At 68.1% G+C, this 18,571-nt stretch overlaps 9 protein-coding genes across 9 annotated transcripts; 5 read left to right on the top strand and 4 right to left on the bottom strand.

The window, feature by feature from the left end:
* Nucleotides 1-6: 6 nt before the first annotated feature.
* MICPUN_58386 (predicted protein) lies at nucleotides 7-2,493 on the bottom strand (the record flags this gene model as incomplete). Its single annotated transcript, XM_002501985.1, has 1 exon — nucleotides 7-2,493. The coding sequence occupies one exon, from the start codon at nucleotides 2,491-2,493 to the stop codon at nucleotides 7-9; it is 2,487 nt and encodes an 828-aa protein (XP_002502031.1).
* Nucleotides 2,494-3,027: 534 nt separating this feature from the next.
* On the top strand, nucleotides 3,028-4,713 carry MICPUN_82193 (predicted protein; the record flags this gene model as incomplete). Its single annotated transcript, XM_002502364.1, has 2 exons — nucleotides 3,028-4,478; nucleotides 4,548-4,713. The coding sequence occupies 2 exons, from the start codon at nucleotides 3,028-3,030 to the stop codon at nucleotides 4,711-4,713; spliced, it is 1,617 nt and encodes a 538-aa protein (XP_002502410.1).
* A 175-nt stretch (nucleotides 4,714-4,888) lies between these two features.
* Nucleotides 4,889-6,622, top strand: MICPUN_58384 (predicted protein; the record flags this gene model as incomplete). The annotated part of the gene is made up of 2 exons (XM_002502363.1): nucleotides 4,889-4,977; nucleotides 5,020-6,622. The coding sequence occupies 2 exons, from the start codon at nucleotides 4,889-4,891 to the stop codon at nucleotides 6,620-6,622; spliced, it is 1,692 nt and encodes a 563-aa protein (XP_002502409.1).
* Nucleotides 6,623-6,817: 195 nt separating this feature from the next.
* On the bottom strand, nucleotides 6,818-7,834 carry MICPUN_70470 (predicted protein; the record flags this gene model as incomplete). Its single annotated transcript, XM_002501984.1, has 1 exon — nucleotides 6,818-7,834. A coding segment is annotated over one exon (1,017 nt), but the record flags the coding sequence as incomplete, so codon positions are not given.
* A 216-nt stretch (nucleotides 7,835-8,050) lies between these two features.
* MICPUN_58382 (predicted protein) lies at nucleotides 8,051-8,845 on the top strand (the record flags this gene model as incomplete). Its single annotated transcript, XM_002502362.1, has 1 exon — nucleotides 8,051-8,845. The coding sequence occupies one exon, from the start codon at nucleotides 8,051-8,053 to the stop codon at nucleotides 8,843-8,845; it is 795 nt and encodes a 264-aa protein (XP_002502408.1).
* A 268-nt stretch (nucleotides 8,846-9,113) lies between these two features.
* Nucleotides 9,114-10,256, top strand: MICPUN_58381 (predicted protein; the record flags this gene model as incomplete). Its single annotated transcript, XM_002502361.1, has 1 exon — nucleotides 9,114-10,256. The coding sequence occupies one exon, from the start codon at nucleotides 9,114-9,116 to the stop codon at nucleotides 10,254-10,256; it is 1,143 nt and encodes a 380-aa protein (XP_002502407.1).
* Nucleotides 10,257-12,038: 1,782 nt separating this feature from the next.
* MICPUN_81470 (wd-40 repeat family protein/notchless protein) lies at nucleotides 12,039-13,526 on the bottom strand (the record flags this gene model as incomplete). The annotated part of the gene is made up of 1 exon (XM_002501983.1): nucleotides 12,039-13,526. One exon carries the CDS (start codon nucleotides 13,524-13,526, stop codon nucleotides 12,039-12,041), a length of 1,488 nt encoding a protein of 495 aa, XP_002502029.1.
* A 1,753-nt stretch (nucleotides 13,527-15,279) lies between these two features.
* Nucleotides 15,280-16,305, bottom strand: MICPUN_81677 (predicted protein; the record flags this gene model as incomplete). Its single annotated transcript, XM_002501982.1, has 2 exons — nucleotides 15,280-15,987; nucleotides 16,048-16,305. Coding segments are annotated over 2 exons (966 nt in total), but the record flags the coding sequence as incomplete, so codon positions are not given.
* A 308-nt stretch (nucleotides 16,306-16,613) lies between these two features.
* MICPUN_67767 (predicted protein) lies at nucleotides 16,614-18,165 on the top strand (the record flags this gene model as incomplete). Its single annotated transcript, XM_002502360.1, has 2 exons — nucleotides 16,614-17,415; nucleotides 17,498-18,165. Coding segments are annotated over 2 exons (1,470 nt in total), but the record flags the coding sequence as incomplete, so codon positions are not given.
* Between the last annotated feature and the right edge of the window lie 406 nt (nucleotides 18,166-18,571).

The following is an 18,571-nucleotide window of genomic DNA, read 5'->3' as shown; positions in this document are numbered from 1 at the left end:
CCCCTCTCACGGCAGGTCCAGGTCCTCCGGGAGATCGTCAAAGTCCTCGCTGTACTCGGTGTGCGCCTCTGAAGCGGCGAGCGACGCGACTGAGCTCCTCACCCCCGCCGCCCCCGCCGTCCCCGCCGTCCCCGGTCGACTCGCCCCCGCCGTCCCCGGCCTGCTACCCCCCGAGGTTGGCGGTCGCGACGGGAACCCCGAACCCTCCGAGCGTCCGCCCGACGTGCCCGGCCGGCTCCCTCCCCCCTCGCTCGTTCGCGTCGACCTCGGGAAAGGTGGAATCGGTCGCGACGGCGACCTGGGCGGCGACCTCGGGAAAGTTGGAACCGCTCTCGGCGGCGGCGGCGGGATGAACGTCGTCGCCGTCGGGAGCTCCGATCGGATCGGATCGGATCGAATCTCCGTCGTCTCCGCTCGGAGCGGCTCCGCTCGGTCCCTCGCGGGCTCGACGCTCGCGGCGACGGCCGGTTCGTCCCCACTCCTCGCCATCAACGGCGCGAGTCCTCCTCCTCTTCCTGCCCCTCGGCCGATCCCCGACATCCCCGCCGCCGCCGCCGTGAGCGGCTCCAACTTTCTCTGCGGCGGCGGCGGCGCGGGCTCGACCTCTTCCTCCGTCCTCGGCGCGGCGACGCCGGCGTCTCTCGTCTTCCGACCGAGGGGAACCTGCGGCGGAGGCACGAGTCCGTAGAGGCTCTCCGTGAACGCCAGTTCCTCCGCGGGTTCGCCGAGTTTTGGCGGCGGCGGCGGCGGCGGCTCGGGACTCTCGGGTTTCCACGGGTCCTCCGTCTCCTCTGACGAGGACGACGACGACGACTCCGCGCGCCGCACGGGAACCCTCGTCGGCGCCGGGACCCTCCCGGCGGTCCTCGGGGGCGTGGGTTCGATCATCGACCGCGCCGAAGACGCGCCGCTCCTCGGCGTCGCCCCTCTATCCCCGCCCCCGTACGTGTGAACAAACCCCTTCGAAAGTCTCGGCTCCCTCGCGGCTGTCAGCGGCATGGAGAGCGGCGACGGCGGCGGGTGCGACGCGAGGGAGACGTTGTGCGCCACCATGACAATCTCCGGGTTGGGATCGTCGCGACCCGCGTTGCGTTGGCGCGCAGCCTCCGCCGCCTTGGCGTAGTACTCGTCGATCTTTGAGATGTGGTCCTCCGCCATCGCCATCGCCACCGTCTCCCGCGCCCTTCTCTCCTCCTCGCGCTCTCGTTTCGCGATCTCTCGCTCGAGCTTGGTGGATTCGTCGAGGAAGGACCACGGATCGGCCCGCGGCGCCTTGTTCCCGCCCTTCTTCTGGTTCGTGGAGTCTCCGAGCGCGGGTTTGTTCGCATCCCTCGGGTCACGGCCCCTCAGTTTGTTGCGCATGGATTCAACCTTCTCGAGACACGCCTTCTCCGTCTTTGCGATTTGAACCTCGTACCCCTTCTTCACAGCCTTTACAGTCTCCGCCGCCTCCATCGTCTGCTTCTTGAGGAGGGCGTACGCGGCAGCCTTGATCTTCCACACCACGAAGCACCTCTCCCTCAGCGCGCGGCCCTTTTGTCGACGGAGCACGGTCCGGGCGTTCACCGCGTGGGCCCTCGCGCCCTGCCCAACCTCCAAAGCCTCGCTCAACTGATCCTCCAGCTGCGCCTTTTCGATCGCGCGCTCCCGCTGGGCGTTTCGCAGCTGATTCGCGAGATCCGCAATCTTAACCTCCGCCATCTCGAGCTTGGCGCGGACGTGCTCGCCCGTCTGCTGGTGCTCCAGCGCGTCGCCCCCCCTCGCGTTGCGCTCGTGTTGCACCTGCTTCGACAGCTGCACAATCTGCGCGTTGGACGCGTCGCGCGCCGCGATGAGCTGCCGCTGCATGAGCTCCAGCTCCTCCCGCATGGACTCGTGTTCTTTTGCCAGCCTCGCCTTCTCCTGCTCCGTCTCTCGCGTCGACTGCGCTTTAGCCTGCGCCACGGCGTCTCGCAGTCGTTGGCGTTCCCGGAATCCCATCCCGGCATTTTGTCGCGAGAATGCGAGCACGAGCTGCCTGGCCGCCGCCCTGGCGTCGTCGCGTCGCTTGCGCATGCCCTCGGCGATATCGAACAGCCGCGGGAGCTCGCCCTCGTCCCTTCGAAGCGCGTCGCGCGCGGCGCCCTCGATCATGAGCAGGGCGTCGCGCACCATGGTCTCCGCGCCGTAGACGAATCCGGTGCCGACGCCGCCCTCGCCCAGCGCCCTGCCGAGCAGCGCGGACGCGGCGACGATGGTGGCGTGATGCGCGTCGTGGTACGGTGACTTGTACGCGGCGCCGCTCGCCACCTTCGCGGCGTCGTTCCGTCTCGCGTCCAGCTCGCGGTCCAGCACGACGCTCGGGGTGAGCGCCCTCTGGAGCTTGTCGATGGCGTCTCGCACCGCGTCGCCCTCGACGTCGAGGGCGCCGCCGCCGGCGAGGGTGCCGGTCGCGGCGCCGGGGATGCTCGTATCGGAGCCATCGGAGATGCGCGGGGGTACCGCCGTCGCCATGTGGCGTGGCGGGGTGGTCGTGCCGTTCGCGCGGGTGTGCGTGGTCGTCGTCGGTTTCGGGACTTTTGCGCCACGAAAACGCACGCGCAGCCTTGCCGTTCCCCTCTCCTCAAATGTACGAAAAGCAGTCAGACCGAAACTCGCAATTGCGGTTAACATTTTAACGAAACGCACCTTCGCGAATCTTCGGCGGCTCATCTGAAATAACCTCAATCTCGGCGGGTCCGTCTCCGGCCCACAGTGGGAAGGGTAGGAGCGCTCACGGAGATGTCGAAGCGCCCGCGGAGCGACTACGAGACCGGCGACGATGCCACGCGCGCGGGCCTCGACCCAAAGTCCGACGGCGGTGGGCTCCTCGCCGAGTACATCCCCTGCAGAACCTTCCAGGGATCGAGGCCGGGTTACTACTTCAAGCTCGACGCGAAGGGCCCGGGGTATTACCTGGACAAGCGCGCGAGGAGTGGGAGGACCTCACACGCGGCCGCCACCGCCGCCGTCGCCGCGGACGGAGCCGCGGCGTCCGCCGCCGCGCTGATGCCCCCGCCCAAACCCAGGGCCCAGGGCCCCGCGGTTCAACTGGATCCCGACGAGCTCCTCGCGAGGGCCGAGCGCGAGGCGTTCGGAGGGGACGAGCGCCTCGCCGAGCAGAACGCGACGCTCGACGAGAAGGGCCTGAGGCGCATGGTCCTGGCGTTCGAGAGGCGTTACGCCGCGAACCAGACGGCGCGTTTAAAGCACGCGGACGAGCCCGACAAGTTTGTCGATTCCGAGGTTGACCTCGACGAGGAGATCAAGCGGCTGGGCACCCTGGCGGGCTACCCGGAGCTGTACCCGGAGTTTTGCCGACTCAACGCGGTGCCCTCCATCCTGGCGCTCCTCTCGCACGATAACCCCGACATCGCGTGCGACGCCCTCGTCCTGCTCAACGAGCTCACCGACGCGGACGCCGTGGAGTCCTCGGAGGAGGGGGGCGCCGCGCTGGTGGCGAGCGTCAAGGAGAACAGCGGATACGAGCTCATCTACCAATGCCTCGAGAGGTTCGGCGGCGAGGCGTCGCCGGAGGATCAGGCGGCTATCGGTAACGTGCTCGGCATCGTGGAGAACTGCGCGGACATCGACGTGGACGCCGCAGCCGATTTCTGCGCCGCCGCGCCCAAGCTCCTCAAGTGGCTCCTCAAACGAATCGGCTCGAAAAAACCCACAGATAACAACAAGCTCGCGGCCGCCGAGGTTCTCGCCATCCTCGTGCAAACCTCGGACGAGAACAAGAAGCGCGTGGGCGACATCGGGGGCATCGACGCACTGCTGCGCGCGGTGGCGCCGTTCAAGGGAAAAGACCCGGCGGACGAGGGCGAGCGGGAGGTGCTCGAGAACATCTTCGACGCCCTCGTGGCGTCGACGATGGAGACGAACAACAAAAAAGCCTTCGTGGAGAACGAGGGGTTGGAGCTGATGCTGATGATGATGAAGAGCAAGCGGAGCTGCAGGACGTCCGCGATCAAGTGCGTGGATTACGCGCTGACCCGGTGCCCCGCCGCGTGCGAGCGGTTCGTGGACATCCTCGGGCTCAAGACGGTGTTTTCCGTCTTCATGGGCAAGGGATTCGAAAAGTTGCGCAAGAGCGCGGGGCTGGAGGCTGTGCAGGAGGAGGAGGAGCGCGCGGTGTCCGTGGTGTCGTCGCTGTTCCTCCACCTCGCGAAGGGATCCGAGAGGTATAACAGGCTCTGCGCCAAGTTCGTGGAGGACGAGCACGCCAAGTGCGACCGACTCGCCGAACTATACGCCAAGTACTCCAACCGCGTGAAAGCCGTGGATGCCAGGCTGGAGACGCGAACAAACGAGGAATTCGAGCTCACGCCGGATGACCTCTACGTGGAGAGGCTCGGCGGCGGCCTGTACACGCTGGAGCTGCTGAGTCTGATCTTCGCCTCCGTCTTCGCCACGGGTCACGCGGGGATCCGTACGCGGTTGCTGCTGCAGATGGAGTTACACGCGGGGGGCGGCGAGGAGGACGAAGCGGGTGGGGCGGATGCCGAGCGGGCGATCTGGTCGAGGCTGCGCGGCGTGAGACGCATCCTGGAGACGCACGCGGAGAACATCGGAGGCGCGGACGGGGAGGAGGAGAGGGTTAGGAGGCGGGCGCACGTCGTGAAGCTGCTGGTGGCCATCGGCGGCGGCAGGCCGGAGGGGGAGGAGGAAGAGGCAAAGGCTGCTGAGTGATGGTACAATTTCAGACATGAACAACGCAAGCATCAGCGCCCCGTCGTCAACTCGCATCATTGCGCAGTCGCGAGCACTGCGGTGGGCGCGGCGACGCCGCGGGGGTCATGTTCGCCCGCAGCCGCGTCTTCGCCGTTTTGGCCTTAATAGTCGGGTGCATCGCATGCGCGGTACCATGGTCCGCGACCCCGCCCCTCCGTCGTCCACCCCCCCGCCTCGCGCCCTCGATTCGAAGAAGCTCCGGCAACCCAAGAGACGGCACACGTTGGTTCGCTGACCCCCCGACCTCCGCCACGATCCGCGCAGGTATCGCGGGTGTAACCCCGACCTCCCCGCGGCGGGGGAGTGCCAGACGTGCGGGATATCCAACCTCGCGAGCGACTGGGCGTCCCCCGACCTCTACCCCGTCGTCCTGCCCCCGTTCGCCGCGGGCGGTTGGGCGCTGTTCATGACGTTGTACCTCTCGAGCGCCGGCAGGTTCAAGGGGCGGTTCCTCGCGCTGGACCTCACCACCCGGACGCTCTCGCTACTGGCGCGGCTCGTGGGCGTGACGGTAGCGCTCGCGTCCGTGTGGGCGTCGCACGGCGCTTGGGTCGACGGCATGGAGCTCTGCCAGCGGGGGGTCCACGCGCCCATCCGGTTGAGAACGCAACACGGCGGTTGGTACGTCGGCATCCTCGCCAACGGACTCGCGTTCGTATCCGGCGCGTTCGCCGTCTTATTCGGCCGCGGGAACGTCCTCGGTCCCACAAACAACCAGCTCGCGATGGCGTCCATCGACGAGCGCCAGTTCGCGTCAATCACCCCCGCGAACCTCGGGCCGTACCAGGTCGGGCTAACCCCGAGGGGCGAGCGGGTGATGCGAACGCCGAGGCCCGCGACGTTCAGCGAGGCGCACAGGGCCATCGGGTTGGGGGCGTTCACGCGCGTGGACGTCGACGACGAGGAGATCGCGATGACCGCGAGGGAGTACGGCGTGGGAACGACAGGCGGCGTCTGGGCGCGCGGCGACGAGGAGGCGGGGGGCGGCGATGGGGACGAAGCGATGGGGAGGCGGGGGAGGGCGTCGCTGGGCGGCGTCGGGGACGGGCGGAGGAGGGGCGAGGCGCGAGGAGGCGCGAGGGCGTCCGCGCCGGCGGGCGGCGGCGCGCGCGTCGCGCCGCCCGCCGACGGCAAACGGGGCTGGGAGGAGTTCAAGGCGCGGTTCTGGAGGTCGCAAACCTCGCACTCCCCCGCGGCTCCGGAAGGTGGTTCGGGTCGAAGGTCCGACCCGGGGGACGCGAGGTACGTCGCGGAACGGAACCAGCGGGTGGGCAGGCTCGGGAACATCCTCGGGCGGTTCGCGTCCCGGCGTGGTGAGTCACCGGGTGGTGAGTCACCGGGTGGTGACGCGTCGGTGAGGTCGGACAGGAGCGACGATTCCGCGGAGGCGGCGCGGGGCGCCGTGCCGAAAAAGCCGCCCGCGTTTAAAAAGCCGTCGGTGCCGCCGCCGAGGCCGACGCCGGTGTTCCAGTTCAGCAACCCGCTCGCGTCGTCGTCGAACGGTGGGGCAGCAGACGCGGAGCACGCGCCGTCCGCGCCCCCGTTCGAGGCGGACGGCGACCGACCCGGGCTTGCTGACGAGCCGCCCGCCGATTTCGAGTGGAACCCGCTTCGAGACCCGTATTCGATCACGCCCAGTAAGAAGGGAGCCGGGCCGAGCCGAGCCGGGGTCGGGGGTCGGGGGCGGCCCGGCGGTCCGAGCGCGGGCCCCGCGATGTCGCCGCCGCGGCCGGACGCGCGGCGCGCGCGGATGGAGCGCGCGAGGGCGGCGAACGAGGCGGCGCGGGGTGACGCCGGAGACGGGCCGGAGTCCCTGCGCGAGCGGATGGAGAGGCTGCGGCGAGAACGAGAACGCGATGGCGGATGAACCCGACGTCCCGTTTAGTAGCGAGACTTATTGGCTGAAAGTATCGTAACGCGGCGTTTAGTTATCAGTCGGGGAGGTCGCCGAATGGGTGAGAATACCAGCAGTCTACCTGGATGCATCAGCCGCCACCTGCTCTGCTACGAAACGCAGTAGTGTCGGACCGGATCATCGCCCGACGGCGATCTTCGAGTGACCGCGCGAGTACGGCGGCGCCACCGGCGCGCACACCTCGAACGCCGCCTCGATCGCTTCCAGCACCGACTCCGGAAGCGCCTCGCCGTTCGCCGCCTTTTCCGCGGCGGCCAAGTTGGCCTCCAGATGCCCCGCCGAGCTCGCGCCCAGGATGACGCCATCCCCGTACGCGCCGTCCAATCGGCTGTGACTGTACAGCCAGCGCAGCGCAGCCTCCGCGGGAGCCACGCCGTTGGTCTCGCACGCCGCGCATATAGTGTCCACCGCGGCGAAGTATCTCTCGTTCCAGAACCGATCCCGGTACATCTTATTCTCCGTGAAGCGCCCGCGTGAAGCGCCCTCGGCGCACAGCTGTGCGTCGTCCATCTTTCCCCGATGCTTCCCCGTCAGCAAACCGCCGGCCAGGGGGTTGTACGCGAGGAACCGCATGTTCAGCTTCCTTAACGCCGGCAAAAGCTCGGGCTCGACCGCGCGAGTCAGGCAGTTGTACATCCCCTGGTACGTCGTCGGCGGGGGCAGCCCGATGTCCTCGCACTTTCCGTGAATGTACGCAACCTCCCACGCGGGAAAGTTGCTCAGGCCGAGGTTGACGAACGCGCCCTCGTCGTGCATCGCCTTGAGCTCGGCGAGGGTCTGCTCGATCTCGGTGGCCGCGTCCGGGGCGTGCAGGTAGAGCAGGTCGATGGGTCCGTAAGGGGAGAGCGAAGCCCTGGATGCCTCCACCTGTGCCCTGAGCTCGGACGGGGCCAAGCCTCCTTCGCCAGCTGACGAGGTCATGTTTCCACCGGGCCACGGGTTGGCCTTGGTCGCGACCGTGCACCGCTCCATCAGCGATGGGTCGGCGTCGAAGATGCGGCCCATGATCTTCTCCGTCTCGCCGCCGCTATACGCCAGCGCGGTGTCCAGCTCCACGTGGCCGGCGTCCAGGAAAGTCTCCATCAGCTCGAGGGACTTGGCATCGTCGCACTCCTCGGATGAAAACCTCCAGCCGAAGGTCATCGTCCCGAGGACCGAGCCGACCGGTGCGGCGGATGAAGCGGCTGACATGGCGACTCTCGCAGCAGCGGTGCGAGGCGCGCGGATGCTCGCGGTTGATGAAAGGATGGCCGGCGAGGGGCGAGCCGCAGCCGTCATGTCAGGCGTGCGTGCGTGTCAAAAAGTGTCGGCCACGTCACGTGTGACCCATCCAAGCGAGAGTCCGTCCACACTTAAACCCCGCCACCCTCACGCGCATCCATGGCGTGCACGATCGTCTCAGCCCTCGCGACCGCGCGGGCCCCCGCGGGGATGCGCCCCCGGACACGCCGTACCCCGCGTGCTCGCCCGATCCGACCCCCAAACCCCGTCTCATTCGTCGGCGGGCGATCGGGCGCCCCTCGCGCCCCAAACACGAAGATCGTTAACAACCATCGAGAGCTCCCGCCGCTCGCCGCGGCGGGCGGCGACGGCGACGAGACTCTCGACGAGACTCTCGACGTCGACGCGGTCATGAAGGAGATCACCGACACCTCGCAGCTCGGCCAGCGCGACGAGGCGTTCTTCGTCGGCCAGATGGTCCTCGTCCTCCTCGTCGCCTTTCCCCCGTTCCAGATGGACTTGGGCGACGACGTCAAGTTTGGCGATCCCCTCTTCGGACTGGCCACCATGGCCCTGGCGGCGGTGCTCCTCGTGCAGGGCTCCAAGAACCTCGGCAACTCCCTCACACCGTTTCCCAAGCCGAGGGCGGACAACGTGCTCAAGACCGGCGGAGCCTACGCCGCCGTACGGCACCCCATGTACTCGGGGCTCATCTTCGGATGCTTCGGAGTGGCGCTGCTCACGGGCGATCCCACCCGCACGCTCTTCACCATGGCGCTCGCCGCGTTGCTCAACGCCAAGGCGGCCAAGGAGGAGGACTACCTCTGCGAGATGCACGGCGCGGACGTGTACGGTAAATACGCGGCGGAGGTACCCAGACTCGTTCCCCGCATCGACGGCATGAAGCAAGTCGTGCAGGATTTCGCGGATGGGTTTGAGAGTAATAAGGAGTGACGGCGCATGGCGCGAAGGACGGTGCGGCGACGCGGAGGGAGGCGAGGGGAAGGGGTGCCGGATTGAAGGGGCGGGCGGACGAACGCGGCGGGGACGTCGACGCCCACGGGCTTTGCGTGACTTTGTATTAAAACGCGTATCATCGACTGTGCGTGTCGTCGGCGGAGGAAAGAATTGATTTATGTCCGAGTCTCTTGGACGACGCGAGGCTGTCGTGCGCGGCCCTGATGAAAAACGCGTCGCGCGCGACGGAGGGTCACGGGGCGCGATGGCGGCGCTCGCCCCTTCCGCGGCGGCGCTCGCCCCTCTCCCACCGCCCACGCGCGCGCGTCACCGCCGCGTCACCACCCGCGCATCGCCCGTATCGGTCCGGTCCACCGCCGCGACGTCGTCGCTCGTCGCCCCGGTGCCAGACTCGGACTTCGGCCGCGTCGTGGACGGCCCGGCGCTCCTCTCGTTGCCGCACGCCGAGCGCAGGGCGGTCCTCCGCGAGGCGCTCGAGCGCGGATCCGGGCTCGTCCTCGTCCCAAACCTCGCGGGCATCTCCCCGCGCACCCTCGTCGAGCTGTCGTACGCGGTGGGGGACGTCGTGGAGAAGAACCCCGGCGTCGCACCCGAGTACCTCATCCCGAACGTACCGGAGGTTCAGGTGATCGGCAACGTCCGGGACGAACGCGGGGCGCTGCGCGCCATGTTCAGCCGCGCCCCGCCCTTGCCCACCGACCGCATCACCGGCGCACCCACGCTGCGGTACGATCCGGAGCTGAGATCGCCCGTGTGGCACACGGACCAGGCGTTCCGGGACCCGCCCCCGTTCGCCAGCCTGCTCTACTGCGTGAAATCGCCGCCGGCGGGGGCGGGGGGCGACACCGCGTTCGCGGACATGACCGCCGCGTGTAACGCCTTGGATACGAACCGTCGCGAGGAGCTGCGCAAGTTACGCGCGGTGTGCTCCTACGCCCACCACAACGCCAAGGTGAACAGACGGACGCCCACGTACCCGCTGCTCACCCCAACTCAGAGAGCCGCGCACCCGCCCGTGGCTCAGCGAATCATTCGCGCCGACCCCGACACAAACACCGAATCCCTGTACGGGTTCAGCAGCGCGGTGTGCGCTGTGATCGACGAAAAAGACGAAGTAACGCCCGAGGACCTGGACAGGTACGACCTGCTCGGGGAGGAGGACGCGTCGGTTCGCGCGCTGATGTACGACGAGCTCCTGCCGTTCGCCACCGGCGCGGAGTTTACGTATCGGCACTCGTGGACGGAGGGGGATCTGGTCGTGTGGGATAACCTGCGAACGATACACACCGCGACGCCGTTCGACGAGCGGTACGATAGGGAGATGTGGAGGACGACGGTGGCGCACGAGACGGGCGGGGAGGCGTACCTGGGCGCGAGCATCGGTTGACTGCGAGAGGGGCGGCGACTCGATTCTTTTGACGATTTTTTAACGGATGTATCAGTCAAACTTGAGACACCTCGAGAAGGCGGCGTCGCGCGTCGCGTGCGACATGCACGCGCGATGATCCCGCGGTCCATCGCCCTTTCCCCCGCACGCCACGTGTCCGCCGTCGACGCACGCGTCGCCCTCGACCTGCACCGTCGCGTGTGACACCCCAAAAGCCGCGAACGCCGCCTCCGCCCCCCTGACCAGCCGCCTGTGCTCCTCCGCGTCCAGCCTCCCGCGCACCGTCGCCCTGACGCTTCCCACCGCATCGCCGCCGCCCGGCATGGACACGCTCCACACGTGCAGGTCCCTGACCACCAAACCACCGCCGCCGCCGTTCGTTCCCGATGACCGCAAACCCTCGAGCGCTTTGCGCAGCGCGTCCACGTCCGTTCCCTCCGGCGCCGTCTCCATCAGCGTCCTCGCCGCCCTCTTCGCGATCGGCCAAGTCGCGCGGAACGCGACGACGACGAAAACGCACGTGGCGAAGGGATCCGCGAGCGCCCCGAGCGCCGGCGACGCCCACGCGAGTAACCCGACGAGGAGAACGCCGGCGCACTGCAACAGATCGACAAACGCGTGCGCGTGCGCAGCCGACAACGAACCGTTCTGAACCGATCCGAACCGTCGCGGACCGTCCGAACCGTCGCGGGTCGTCGCGTGACCGCAAGGCGCGTCCCCGGCGTGCGAATGTCCGTGCCCGCAGAGTTGATGCGTCCCAAAGTCGCGCCCGGCGAGCACCGACACGAGCGCCAGGTTGACGGCGATGCCCACCGTCGCGACGACTGCCGTGATTTTCCCATTCGGCGACTGCGTTTCGACATCCCCCGCCTTTTCGCCGTCCCCCGCCGCGTCGGCGTAGAGCGACGCCACCTCGACGAGCCGCGATGCCGCCTCGGCGAGCAGGCCGAGGTTGAGCATCCAGAGGCACGCGATCGAGCCGAGGGCTCCCAGGACGTCGGCTCTGGCGTGACCGAAGGTGTGCGTGCTCGTTCCCGGCGTCTGGGAGTACCGGAGCGCGAGGAGGGCGAGGCCGTAGGACGCGACGTCGAGGGCGAGGTGGAAGACGTCGGAGATGACGGCGAGCGAGTCCGCCATGAGGCCGCCCACCGCCTCGACGACCATGAAGAGGAGCGCGAGCGCGAACGCCACCTCGAGTCGCCACAGGTCGGGTCGACGATGGGGAGATGCGGCGGAGTCGTCACGCGCGCTCGCCGGCTCCTTCAGCAGCGGCTCGCCGTCGTCGATGGTGACCTCAACGGACACGTCGTCGTCGTTACCCGTCGGGTGTAGCGTCGTGCACGAGGCGTCGCCGCACAGTCCGTAGGCCCGCCCGCGCCCGGCACGAACCCGATTGCTCCCCGTGCCGAGTCTTCTTCTTTCGGGACTCGCCACATCACGGACCGGTTGGCTCACGCCCGGGATGCTCCAGCCCGCGTTCGACGACGACATGCACACCATCTCGGTCTCCTCCATCGAGCCTCGTTCGTAGCCGTCGCCCTTCATGTGCCTCGGTCCTTCGATGGCGCGCTCGAATCCCCGCTCGCGTCGGCGAATGTGTCGTGAGATGGACGGCTCACGGCTGCACGGCTCAGAATTTTTCGCGCGAACTCCGCCAGCCAATCACGGCCGTGTCTGACGGCACCCGCGAAAATCGAATAACAGACACCACTCGCGCCACCGGCTGTTTGCGCGTGCGTCGTGTGCGAAATAGACAAATCTAACGCTAAATTCGAACTTTGTCTAGTGACGCCAGAGCCGAAGCATCTTGTCCTTTCCCCCGCTCGCCGCCTTTGTCCCCATGGGCGACCAGTCCACCGCGAACACCTCGTCCGCGTGCCCCGGCAGGTCCAACTCCAGCTTCTTGGTTCGAACGGACCACACCTTCAGCGTGGAGTCCTTGCTGCCGCTGACCACCATCCGGGAATCCGCCGACCAGGCAATCTGATACACCGGTCCGACGTGCCCCCGCATGGTGGCGACGAACGTGCCGTTGTGTCCGTCCCAGAGCTTCACAGCCTTGTCGAAACTCGCGGACGCCACCCACCGCCCGTCCGGGGAGAACAGGACGTGGTTTATGAGCTGAACGTGCCCCGTCATTCGCTGCAGCGGCTGCTTCGAAGTCCCCGGGGTCCACATGAACATGGTGAAGTCGTCCGACCCGCTGATGATCCGCTCCCCCTTGCCCCCAGTCGCCGCCTTGTACCGCTCCAGCGCCTTGGCCTTGGCCTCGACATCGTCCTTGGGCTTTGTCGCCTTGTGATCGTACGGCCCGGTTCGAACGACGTACTCCGACGAGAGCGCCAAGGTGTTCACCCAGTGCCCGTGGCCCCTCAGCTGACGCACCACCGCGCCCGTCTCCGCGTTCCACACCATCACCGTCGTGTCCCGCGACGCGCTGTAGATGAGCCCCTCGCCCCCCCACTTCACGGCGGTCACCGAGTTGGTGTGCGCGGTGAGCGCCAGCTCGCAGTTTTTGTGCACGACGTTCCACACGCGAACGGTTCCGTCGCCCGAGGCCGACGCGAGCCGAACCGGGGGGTATCGCACGTGAGCCGGTTCCCAAGCCAACGCGGTGACGTGCTTCTTGTGGCCCCGCATGGGCCCGCCTACTGCGGACCCACTCTCCGGGTCCCACAGCCGCACGTCCTTGTCCATGCCGCCGCTCGCGACGTATTTGCCGTCTGGGGACCACGCGATGCAGAGGACCCAGTTGGCGTGGCCGGAGCAGGTGTGCCGCGGGGTCTCCGTCTCGTGATTCCACAAGCGCACGGTGGTGTCACCGCTTCCGGACGCGAGGTGTTTGCCGTCTGGGGAGAATGCGACGGAGAGGACCGCCTCGGCGTGGCCGGGAATGGCGGAGGAGCAGCGCGTGACGGGGCGAACTCGGAAGAGCGCCTGGGGTTGGTAGACGATCTTCAGGACGGTCTCCACGCTCGCGTCGCGCTTCCGCAGGTGCTCGCCCAGGGTGCCGGTGATCTCCGCGTCCGCCGCGTAGAACGCGAACGGGACCTTGTCCTCGTTCTGCAGGAGCGCGTTGAGCACCTCCTCGAGCTGCTTTGGGTCCGCGTCGTGGGGCAGGTCCAGCTGCGGGCCCGCGGGGTTGCCCTCGGCATCTTCGAGCTGCGCGATGATGTTGACGCGGTTCTCGGGGCCGGACGGGGCGTTGAGCGCCAACTCCTCGCGGTCCTTCTTGCGACGCTTGCTATCGGGGACGTATAAGGTCGCCATGACCGCACTCCGAGTGGCGCTGATACCCGCGGAGGCGCGTCACGGAGAGTGTCGAAGCGCGGAAGAGAACGACACAAAGTGCCCAATTGACGCGTGGCGGCCAGGCGGCGGCGGCGGCTGAATGTCCGAGCCGAGATTGAGACGAGAAAAAAAAAACGGATCCGCAGAGGCGTTTCTCGACGTATTTTCAATCGGACGGGTCGTCCCGCTCGGACGCCCCTTCCACGCGCCAATCCGGGTCGCTATCGAACGAACCCGACGTACCCTCCCCCGCATCCGCCACTCCCGGCCACCCCGTCGCCCAACCCGAGAAGGACGCCGACGCTTCAATCGCGGACACAGCCGCGTCAATCGCGGAATGGCCCGCCGCCGCGACGACGACGGATCTCTCCAGCTCGACGGAGGCGCGAATGAACGAGCGCAGCTTGGCGCGCACGTGCCTCTCGAGCTCCGCGTCCCTCCCTCCCGCGAAGGTGTCGTCGTCCGGGTCGGACGGCGAGCCGGGCCATGCCTCGAACGACGCCGAGGAGGTGACCCTCCGCGGCGGCGCAGCGGCGGGCGGCGATTCTCGCGTCGATTCCGGGCGATTGTCCTCGCCGGGAGGAGGAGGTCGAGAGGCGCCGCCGGGCGCGGTGCCGACGCCGCGGCGCCGCCCGCCGGAAGCCTCCCAGAGCCTGTGAAGGACCCTGAGCCTCTCGTTCACGTCCGCGAAGCAGAGCTCGAGTTCCCGCTCCAGAGCCGAGACGCTCTCTGGCTCCTCCTGAACCTCCTGAACCTCTTCCTGAACCTCTTCCTGAACCTCTTCCTGAACCTCTTCCTGAACCTCCGCCGTCGATTCCGCCTCGGCCTCCTCGTAGTCGTCTCGCGCCTCCGCCATCAGAGCCTCCATGAGCTCAGCCGTCGCCTCCGCCGACGGCGCCTCCACGACCCGGACCGCGCGTTCCTCCTCGTCCCCGTCGCCCGCCTCCCCGTCACGCCCTCCCTCCTCCCGAGTCTCCTCAGCCGCCGTCCCGGGCGCCCCCGGATCCGTCCGGTCCAACAGCGGCCTCGGCGCGAACGCGGCGGCCGCGATCCTCGCCCTCGAACAAACCCCGTCAACATCGTCCCCGTCCCCGTCCCCGTCCCCGTCCGTCCCGCCGCCGCCGCTTTCGAAAGCTTCCGCGTACGCCAAACCCCTGCGACGCAGAAGCGCCTCCTCCGCGGACGCCACCCGCCGAGCGTCCTGCTCCGCTAACCTCGCCGCCGCCGCCTCCTCGGCTCGGCGCCTGCGCTCCGCTCGAACCGGGTCGTTTTCTCGCACGGCGGCGCGGCTCTCTCGCGCGTGGCGTTGGCGCGCGGCGTATCGAGCCTCGACGGCGCGTAGCCGGTCGCGCTCGACGATGGCCCTCGACGGGGGCCGACGCGGCGGGCGGTGACTCACCGCCGGGTCGTTGTTCGCGTTCGTGCGACGCGTCACCGGGTCCGTGCGCGTCTTCGAGGAGGCTTCCGAGCGGCGAACTTTTCGGACGACGTCGGCGATGGACCGGGCGGCTCTCGCGCCGGCGTCCTCGACGAGCGCGCGATCCAGCGGAGCCCTTCCGGCGAGTAACTCTCTCGGTGAATTTCCCGTGCTCGGCGACCCCCCTTCCCGCCCCCCCCGCGCGTCATCGGCAGCCGACGCCCCTCCCCCTCCCTCTCCCTCCCCCCCCCGCGCGGGCTTGCACGCCTCCCTCGGGCTTCCCCCGCCGCCCGGGCTCGGGCCTCGCGACTCCGCGAGCCACGCCTCGGCGTGGGTGCGCACGAACGGGTGGCGCAGCAGCGCCGCCGCCGTCGGCCTCTCGTGCGGATCCGGGTCCAGCATCGCGCCCACGCATCGTTCGAATTGCCTCGAGAAGTGCGACGGAACGGGCGGGTAATCGCACGTCATCACCTTGCACATCAACTGCGGGATTGAGTCGGCGTCGAACGCGCGTTTACCTCCGCTGGCGAGTTCGTACGCGACGCACCCGAGAGCCCACACGTCGCTCGCGTACGTGTACGGTTGACCGGTGACGAGCTCGGGGGACATGTAGAGCGGGGTGCCCACCCTGGTGACCGCCAGGTCGTCCGTGTGCTCCAGCGCCTTGGCGATGCCGAAGTCGCCGATCTTGACGCATCGCAGGTTCTTGCTGAGGAAGACGTTGGCGGGCTTCAGGTCCCTGTGGAGGACGTTCTTGGAGTGCACGTGATCGAGCGCGAGCAGGAGTTGGACGAGCCAACGCATGACGGCATCCTCCGGTAGGGGCTGGCCTTTGGTCCTGGCGAGGAGGGTGGCGAGGTCGCCGCCCTCGCAGTGCGACATGACGATGCACAGGCGAGAGCGTCGGCGCGATGTCGGGTCGTCGGCGGTCGGGTCCAGCCGGAAGGTGCCGTGACATCGCACCACGTTCGGGTGCGAGAGCATGCGTAGGCAATCCGCCTCCGTCTCGACCGCCCGAGCCTCCTCGTCAGTCAGGGACGACACCTGCCGCTTCGCGTCGTTCGCGGCGGCGTTGGACGATACCGTCGACGGGTCGTCCGGATCGTCGGGATCGTCGAGGTCCAGGATCTTGACGACGTATCTCTTGCCGGTGGTGGCGTGCCGCGCCAGGCGAACCTCGCCTTGGGTGCCCTCGCCGATCTTGCGACCGAAGATGAGCTGCTTCGCGGACGTGAGGGGGACGCGCGCGGCGCTGGCGGGCCGTGAGCGGGCCGGCTTGGACTTGCGGCGACGCGCGGTGGCGCCGGGTGCCGTCGCATCGTGCTGCTTCGAACCGCCCATGACGCTCGAGGCGCGGCGCGGATCTGACCGAGAAACGCACGCGAGCGTTGACCAAAATCCGACAGCTGTGGGTGGCAGAACTCGGCGCCAAAATCTTGGAGTCGGGTGACGTCGCGCGGCTCACTTCGTGAGGCGCGGTTGGGACGATGCAGACGCCACTCGCGCTCCCATCGGCCGCGCGGGTGCACCTACGGGGATCCCCCGTCAGAGCGCCGCGGGGAACCGCACCGCCCAGACGCTCCAAACCCCGGGTCCGAGCCGAGGGGAAGCGCCCGACGACGGCACCATCCTCCAACAAACCGTATCCAAAGGCCTGCGTCATCGGAGGTGGCTGGGCGGGCTTCGGCGCGGCTTGGCAGCTCCTCAAGCACGGCTTCGACGTCACGCTCCTTGACTCCTCCCCGGACCCCGGCGGGCTGTCCGCCGGTTGGAGAACCGCGAACGGCCGCGCGGTGGAGGCTGGATGCAAGGGCTTCTGGCGGCACTACGGCAACATCGACGCCCTCGCGGAGGAGCTCGGCATCTCCCCCTTCACCCCGTACACCTCGTCCGCGTTCTACTCCCCGAAAGGGAAGGAGGTGGAGGCGCCCGTGCTCGGGGATTTGCCGCGACTGCCCACGCCCTTCGGCACGCTGCTGTACACGTCGCCGTACTTCACGCAGCTCTCCGTCGAGGACAGAATCAGCGCCCTGCCCCTCGCGATCGACCTGCTCAAGTACAACGCCACGGTGGAGTCCTACCTCGAGTACGACGACAAGTCCGCGCGAGACGTCTTCCGTGGGGATCCGACGAACGGGCGGTTGGGCGCGAGCGAGGCGCTGTACGAGCAGTTCCTCGCCCCGATCCTGTGCGCCCTCATGTTCGCCCCGCCCGAGGAGCTCTCAGCGTCCGCCGCACTCGACGTGCTGTACGGCTACGTGTTGGCGCATCAGGACGACTTCGACGTGCGCTGGTGCAAAGGGACCATCGCGGAGGAGATCTTCACGCCGTGGGTAAACAAGATGCGGGAGCTGGGTGGACCGGACGTGCTGCTCGGGGGCAGACGGGTGCAGACGGTGGAGCTCGGCGAACCGGGCGCGAGGGCGAGGGTCGTCGCGAGCGCGCCAAACGGTGAGTTTTATTTTAATCTTTGTACCTTCGAAGGTACGCAGGGAGTGTGGGCAATTCGACTGACGCGGTTTCTTGTTTACAGGGACGTCGGAGATTTACGACGCCGACGTGGTGGTCATGGCCACCGGCGTCGGCGCCGCGCGCGGGATCGTGTCGTCCTCGCCCGAGCTGTGCGAGTGCCCGGACCTCGCCGGGATCAAGGACGTGCCCTCCACGGACGTCATCGCCGTGAGACTGTTCCTGGACAAACAAGTGCGTCTTCCCAACATGAGCAACGTATTCGCCGGGTTTCCTCTCGGCGGCGACGACGCAGCCGTGAACGTCGCCGGGACCTTCTTCGACCTGTGCGCGCTCCACGACGAGTACGCCACGATCGCGGCGGACCCACGCGACGACGTTCGAGCCGTCGTGGAGGTTGACATGTACAACGCGGGCGCCGTGCTCGGGCTGGCGGATGCCGAGCTGGTCGACGTCGCGCTCCGGGACGTGCTCGAAGGGTGCGTCCCGGGTTGCGTGCCGAGCGACGTGAGGGTCGTGGACTCGTCGGTGCTGCGGTTCAAGGGGGGCGTGACCAAGTTCGCGCCGGGGACGGCGTCGTTGTTGCCCAAGACCAGGGTGGGCGGTTTGGATAATTTTTTCGTCGCCGGGGACTACGTCTGGCAGGGTCCCGACTCTCACGGCGCTCGCGGACTGAGCCAGGAGAAGGCGCTCGTGTCGGGTTTGTGCGCGGCAGACGCGGCGGCGGAGTGGGCGAGGAAGAAGACGGGACGGTTCGACATGTCGCGCGGGGGAAAGGCGAGCGTGATTCGGCAGACGGCGCCGGATGAGGATCACGTGGCGGCGGCAAAGGCGGCGGCGAGGGCGGTGGACGAGCTCGAGCGGTCCAACCCGATCGCGAGGCTGATCAAGGAGACGACGAGTGGGGGTGGATCGTTTCCGTTCCCGGGCGCGCCGGGATCGCCGTTTCCCTTTCCGCCGCCGGGGTTCCCCTTTCCCCCGCCACCCCCGGGCTCCACGCGATGATTTTTTTGATTTTTTAGGCTCCGATGATTGTTTGATGGTGTGATTACACTTCGTCGTTACGACGCCATTTCCCCGTATGTACAGTGTGCACGACGTCACGTGCGAATTCGTTCGCGTCGTCACTTCCCCATTC

This window comes from Micromonas commoda, chromosome 5 (assembly GCF_000090985.2).
Source record: "Micromonas commoda chromosome 5, complete sequence".
Taxonomy (NCBI): domain Eukaryota; kingdom Viridiplantae; phylum Chlorophyta; class Mamiellophyceae; order Mamiellales; family Mamiellaceae; genus Micromonas; species Micromonas commoda.
Note: the sequence above shows the minus strand (reverse complement) of the source record. Positions and strands in the feature narration are given on the sequence as shown.